This window comes from Aegilops tauschii, chromosome 2, assembly GCF_002575655.3.
Source record: "Aegilops tauschii subsp. strangulata cultivar AL8/78 chromosome 2, Aet v6.0, whole genome shotgun sequence".
Classification (NCBI taxonomy): Eukaryota; Viridiplantae; Streptophyta; class Magnoliopsida; order Poales; family Poaceae; genus Aegilops; species Aegilops tauschii.
The window spans coordinates 375802274-375809500 of record NC_053036.3 but is presented as its reverse complement, the minus strand read 5'-3'; the positions used below and the strand labels follow the sequence as shown (position 1 = coordinate 375809500).

The window sequence follows — 7227 nt, the reverse complement described above, 5'->3', positions numbered from 1 at the left end:
CCTCTGATTTGTTGATGTTCTGCTAACCATTTTCCCCCCTTAAAGAAATATAAAGCGTTTAGATCACTACTTTAGTGATCTAAACGCTCTTATACTTCTTTAAAGAGGTGTACTATAAGGAGTTGCTTAATGTTCATACAGTTGGCAGAATACAAGTGTTAGTACTCTTATTTGTATTATTTACACTAAACAAAGTGTTAGATAGCAGGTCCATGTTCAAACTGACCGCCATTTAATAAAGTAACAGCATTATTGTGTTTGTAAGATTTAAATCTCTTGTGACAACAGTCGAGACGTCTTGACCAGTGAAAAAAATCAGTTGTATCTGCACCTTCTCCCGAAATACAGTAGTTACATACTTCATCTGTAAACAAATATAAGACGTTTTAGATCACTAAAGGAGTATTTCAGTATGCACTTGGTAGAATTAGTATTGATGCGAATCGGGGGTACATGTAAGGGCAAACTCACACTAGTTCATAGCGCATTTACATCAACAGATACCAGGAATCCACATAAACAGCAAAAAAATATGCAACTGAGAAATGTCAATGATACGGTTCAGATGCAAATCCTTCTTCAATCAATGATAGATAAGACAAGATTGCCCATTGGAAAATCAAATTTATAGCGGTGCTATGCATACTAAATTGGAAGAAGGTTTAGTAATAATTTAAGTGTACAATCAAGTGGGAAACCTCACTTGGGTCGAACTAATCATCGAAAAACCTTTCAGTTGATGTGTCAAATAACATTAAAATTTTTGATCACAACTGCAGATATACTCCCTCTGTAAACTAATATAAGAGCGTTTAGATCACTATTTTAGTATTCTAAACGCTCTTATATTAGTTTACGGAGGGAGTACTTTCCAACTTAAGCTACACACTTGTAATGACGTTTTAAATCCAATCAAATGTTAATAGTGAAACGTAACAACTTGAAAATTGTTCCTGTTTGGTGAATGGCACTCCATAGACGAAATATGTAACCATCGTACCCAGCTGATATGGGATGACCGGGCGTGTCCAATCAATGTGGCACATAGGATTGGCCCACCGCAGACAATATTTTCTCTTTCTTTTTCTCCCTCCATCGCACCAAAAGATGCATATGGCTGGACATATAGGGAGAAAAGTCGTGCACAGACAAACAAAGGTTTAAAATGGACATGTCCAAACATTGATCAAATTTGTTCGCGGACATTTGAGGGGCTAAATTTGCGGAGTCCAGCTATACATGCCCTTGTATAACGCAACAATTGCCGGTGCTCAATCGTAAGCAGGCGGGTTATTCATCACTATTTTTCTCTTGTACTCTAAAGGGAAAGATTATGATTGCTGGTTATCCATATGTCAGAGCAGACCACTGGATTGAATTGAATTGAATTCAAATTGCTACCTGCCATCCTGCACTCCTGCTGCTTACTTTTACGCTGTTGTCACCTGGAGCGGAGCCATGCATGCAAGATCCCTGCCAAGATCCACAAAAATGTTTGCAGGAGCTGACCGCACCGGGAAGAGTGGACGCACGGCGGGCTCCCGCGTGCGTGCAAGTGCAAGTGCAAGCCCAGCAGGCATGATGAGTGCACGTACGCCGGTGCGGTGCCGCCGCGGCAGCAGGTAGTGGAGGTACTCCCCCGGCGGTAACGACAAGTCCATCAAACGGGTGCCTCCCCCGATGTGCATGGAGCCATGGGCCGCTTCAATCAGATCCGCGCGTAGCACCCATCCTCACCAAGTATAAAATGCAGGCGATGTGTACAAGGTACAGGTGCATTTGATGCGAACAGGCGGAGCATGGATGGACGCCGTGCGGAGCCATGTGCGCGCGTCGTGCCATGGCATGGATTTGCGGTTGCGGCGTGCCGACCGCAAATTACTCGCGGCCTCCAACAGCCCATCGTCCATGCCCATCCATGCAAGACTGAATGAACATGTTAACGAGTGCTCTAGTAGGTACCAAAGTGATGGGATTGGTCGATCGATCGATCTGCCACCCTGGTGCTACCGAGAGATAAAACCCTCCCCCGAGCTGGAGATTCTTTAGGCGCGTATGTTTGACCAAGGATGATAGACTAGACGTTTCCATTCCAGATCATCTGCTTGATCAGAGGAAGCCGCCCCTCTGTCACAATGTATTGCCGTCAGTTACGGAGATGAGTTAGTATACTCTTGAACTTGAGATTTCTAAATGAAGCCAGTGAGAGTGACCCTAGGATGCTCATGCTGGCACATGGTTCATCGATCCACTCCTCACTCACAGCAACTTGGCCGGTTGTTGCGCGTTACATACCATCACCAGACACCAGCTGTGATGTGGAGAGAGTTAAGAACAAAACTACTACACGCCTCATGTGCCGTCCGTCGTGCTCTGATCACTGTTTGCAAACAGCAGGCATGGGACGCTGCTGAGTTTGTGCTAGATCTACCATGGCGGAGTAGCTGGCTGTACATTCTCTTCGGAACAGGGGAAACACCGTCTGTCGCACTAGAAAACGGAATCATGGACAAAAACCATGACCATCATATGTGTACCAATCACTGCCGGTTAAAACAGGCAAGGGCATCGACCGACGACGACGGTGGCGGCTAGCTGCAACGCAGAAACATACGTACGCACGACACCAATGAATGAACAATGTCAATGGAACAGGGGCGCGGCTCCTGATTCGGCATCGCGTGCCGTGTAATATGCTTTGGCGGGAAGCGCAACGCAAACCTTTTCCCACTGTGCACCACGATTATCCACTAGTGGTAATTTTCATCAAGCAGGATAAATGTACTAGTACATCGCACGTGCAATCACGCATGGTCTTGTCTCGTCCCAGTGGCACGGCACCAGTAATTTCGAGTTGTTTTTACTTGACACTCTGCTTAAGATCCGTTGTTACTATACTCCAGAGAGACAGAGCGCGCATCAAGTGGAGTGGAGCCACGCGCGCGGTCGCAGAGGGTTGCCCAGCCCCACGTGCCCGCCCTGACCCAGCCTTGTTTTTTTTCTCTTCTTCTAGTACGTGCGATGCGATGACCGAGCCTTGTCACGGCTAGGGCCGCACGAACCGGACAAAAAGACGCAGGCGGGAGTGGCGCTAAAATAAGGCGCACCCCCACGCCGCCCCCTGCCACTCCGCTCCTCCCATCGATGCTCTCCTCTGCCACCGCATCCGCATCCGCTTGCGCGCTCGTGCCCCTCTCCATCCCCCAAGCTCCCCCCTCCCATCCGCGCGCCTCCACCTTCGGACCGGCCGCCGCGGCAGATCGCCATCAAGAGAGCAACTGAGCCGCTCTGCTCGCGTCCCAGATCCGGCACAGCATTACCAAGAGCGCGAGGAGAGCGAGCATGGAGGAGAAAGCGCCGGAGACGGTGGCGGCCCCGGCGGCGGTACTTGCGGTGGATCAAGAAGTGGCGTACTGCAGCGAGCACCCCTACCCGCCGGGCGCCGCGGCGGCCGCGGGGGTGGCTGCCGGCAGTGGCATCTGCGCCTTCTGCCTGCAGGAGAAGCTTGGCATGCTGGTCTCCTCCTCCAAGTCCAGCCCCTTTCACCCGCCGCCTTCCTCCCTCACCCCGACCACCCCTCCGCCCAACAGGCTCGCCACTGAGAATCTTTATTCTTCCACCGCCTCTGCCATGGCGATCCCTCCGCACAAGGGCAAGACCTCGTCCTCGGCGCCCGCCCCGGTGGCCAGCGGGCTCAGGAGGAGCAAGTCCGTGGCGCCGCGGCCGGAGGAGCCGCCGCTGTCGTCGGGGATCACCGCTGACAGCCCCCGCAAGAAGAGCTTCTGGTCTTTCCTCTACCCCTCCTCCTCGTCCAGCGGCCACCGGAGCGGGTCGTCGTCTCTGGCCAGTGGGGAAGGCGCCGCGTCGGCGAGGAGGAAGTCGGTGTCGGTGGCTTCGGCGACGTCAGCGTCGCTGGGGCGGAGGCTGGAGGCGATCGAGGAGCCCGAGAGCCCCGGCCGCCGCAGCGAGGGATCGTCGTCCTCGTCGTTCGGGAGAAAGGTGGCGCGCTCGCGCTCCGTGGGCTGCGGCAGCCGCAGCTTCTCGGGGGACTTCTTGGAGCGCCTCTCCACCGGCTTCGGCGACTGCGCGCTCCGGCGCGTTGAGTCCCACCGCGAGCCCAAGCCCAAGGGAAGCGCGCTCGGCCACCTTGGCCGCGCCCGCGACGCCGGCGACGGCGACGAGGACTACGAGTACACGCAGCAGCACAGGATCAAGTGCGCCGGGTTCTTCGGCGGCATCGGCGCCGCGCCCCCGGCCTCGTCCTCCTACTGGCTCTCCGCGCCCAACGCCGGGAGCGGCGCCGGCGCCAGCGGCAACGCGAGGGTTTCTGGCACACGGAGCCACCGGGGCTGGGCGTGGGCGCTGGCGAGCCCCATGAGGGCGCTGAGGCCGACGAGCTCCACGTCCAGCAAGACCATCATGTCGGCATCCGCGACGGTGGCGACGAGTTAGCCTCGTCGTTGGATTGCAGCTGCGCGCTCCGCGATCAATGGCCGGTTATCAAATCATCGCTCTTCTTCTCGAACTATACTACGTACTACTGCTGCTTCTACTAGTATGAAAATTACTCCTGTTCTTGGTTCTGGTATATGCCCATTCGAGTCCTGAGAAGCTGCTCCTAAGGTGAAGGATGGAATGGGCCGCAGATTAAGCTCTAGCTTGCCTTTCATTTTGTAATTCTGTTCCAATTCGAGATTTTCTCCTGTGGTGCCCGTGGTGGAAATAGAGATGTTTTATGTTGAGTTCATTCGTGTGTTGGAGACGGGACATGAGCATTGAATTGAAAAGGAGAAATTTGGCAATTTGTCCATCAGTTCTGTACTTGTTCTTGTGTGCCTTGATTCATTTTTCATGATCCTACTACCACACTATACTACGGGTGGCCTGTTAAAGCATCTACAACCGGACCCGTCAAAAGTGAGTTGCCCCTCAAATCTCAAATGTCCACGTCTACAACCGTCTTCCTCGTAGCAAATCCTTAAATTCATACTCTCATGCAATGTAAAACAAACACACGCAGCGATATAAATAAACATGCAATGTAAAATAAACACACGCAACGCAACGTAAAAATAAACACACGTAGTTCATTTAGATCACATATAGCGGAGGGGATTCATCTACATTCCATCAAACTATCAAGAATTGTCATGTTCTAAAAGTTTGAACTATCGAGTTCATTTAGAGCAACTCTAACCGATCCCTTATAAATAGAGGAGTAAAACGGCGGAGTAAATTTACTCCACTAAGTTTTGGCCATTTCTAGCCGATCCCCTAAATTTAACGGAATAAAATAAAATTCCCATTTGCGTCACATACTCAACCACCGAAACACATTTTCTTACTTTTTTTATTTCATTCAACGACATTGGAGTAAATAATTCACCAATTCTTCGCCACTAGAGCAAGACCAAAAAAACAAGAACGACAATTAGACATTTTAGAAGATTTTCAACTTCCCTAACTGTTCCTACTAGTTGGATTAATATCTTCTCTATGTCTTCATTGTTGATCTGTGGATTCTTGATATTCAACACTTCTTTCTTCTTCGATTCTAAAGAAGTAGACGTTGCCTCTTTAGTAACCTCATCTCTAGTCTCATCTCTAGCCTTTTCTCAAGCTTCAATTCTTGCAACGAGTGCACAAACATCTATCAATTTTCGTGCTATCAATAGATCGATGCATTCTTCTTCCCAATACCAAAACTTGCATCCATTCTACACACATAGATGAGCAAATAAGCACACAGATGAGCTACCAAAATTGCGTCGAATCCGGTGAACAATCGAATCAAAACAAGCACATACCACATCATTTGTGCACTTGAAGAACACCCATACGGGGTGTTGCGGCGTGTGAGGGAGTCCTGGATTTGGGGGTCCTCAGGTGACCGGCCGATTCTGTATGGGCCGGACTGATGGTCTGTGAAGATACAAGGCAAAAGGCCTTCCTCCCGTGTCCGGATAAGGCTCTCCTATGCGTGGATGGCAAGATTGGTGTCCGGATATGTAATTTCCTTCCCCTGTGAACCGACTTTGTACAACCCTAGGCCCCTCCGGTGTGTATATAAACCGGAGGGTTTAGTCTGTAGAGGCTATTAGAATTTACATAGGCTAGTCAGTTAGTGTTTAATCATTACGATCTCGAGGTAGATCAACTCTTGTAACCCATATACTCATCAAAGTCAAACAAGCAGGAAGTAGGGTTTTACCTCCATTAAGAGGTCTCGAACCTGGGTAAACATCATGTCCCCTTTGTCTCCTGTTACCTTCGATCCTCACACGCATAGTTCGGGACCCCCTACCCAAGATCGGCCGGCTTTGACACCGACATTGGTGCTTTCATTGAGAGTTCCTTTGTGTTGTCGATAGAAGGATCGATGGCTCGCCTTGTCATTAATGACGATATTACTTCTAGAAGGGCCCTAACTCCAGGACAGGTCCTCCAGCTCGGCGGTTTTACCATGGGCGCTCGCTCGGCCGTCAAGCCAACAGCGGCCCCCACGATCGCCAAACATCATCTCCGCGTCAGCCTTGAACACTCCGAAAAGATGGATCCGTAGATGTCTCGTCCTTGAACGAGCTGCTAGATCGCATCGCCGCCCTGGGGGTCGCAACAGACTATGATCGGATTGGGCTTAAACCCGATCAGAGGGAAATCAAGTCCCCGCCGATCACCCATTTGGTAGCGGTCGTTGAGGAACGAGCGGAGAACGCTTCTCCCCCTAAGTTAAGCACCAGCTATGTTCGGATTTCTGAGCCCTGCGAGCCGAATACCTATCTTCAGGAGGAGACTTCATGTCCCCCGAACATAGAATCAAGCATTAATCCCGGAAGTCTTCAGGACCTCGCTGATCCTGAACTAGTGACCTAGGAGATTCTTCAAACTTCAGATCCAATCGTGGGTCAGGGTTCAGATTTTAGCCCGCCCACCCACCACAAGCAATATTCCCCAAGCAATTCAGGGCCTCCTAACATATGTGACCTAATGTATGTTCGGCAGCAACCTCAGGAAACGGTTCATCACTTCTAGGCCAGATTCCTCCTTGTTAAAAACAAGATTAAAGATTGTTGCGCCGACGACGCGGTTTCAGTTTTTTTCCCTAACTGTACGGACGAGGGAATCCTCAATGCCCTCAACCGCCGCTGCATACAGCACTTCGCAGATTTGACACACATCGTACAGAAGTAATGCACGATGGAAAGCGCATGGAAGGCCCAGACAGCC

At 50.6% G+C, this 7227-nt stretch overlaps 1 protein-coding gene across 1 annotated transcript; it reads left to right on the top strand.

Annotated features, from left to right (window-relative positions):
• Positions 1-3083: 3083 nt before the first annotated feature.
• On the top strand, positions 3084-4813 carry LOC109744487 (uncharacterized). Its single transcript, XM_020303610.4, has one exon. It carries the CDS (start codon positions 3343-3345, stop codon positions 4450-4452), a length of 1110 nt encoding a protein of 369 aa, XP_020159199.1. The 5' UTR covers positions 3084-3342; the 3' UTR covers positions 4453-4813.
• The last annotated feature ends 2414 nt before the right edge of the window (positions 4814-7227 follow it).

Excerpts from the sequence above, each read along its gene's own strand:
- LOC109744487 (XM_020303610.4), top strand. The coding sequence starts at position 3,343 with ATGGAGGAGAAAGCGCCGGAGACGGTGGCGGCCCCGGCGGCGGTACTT.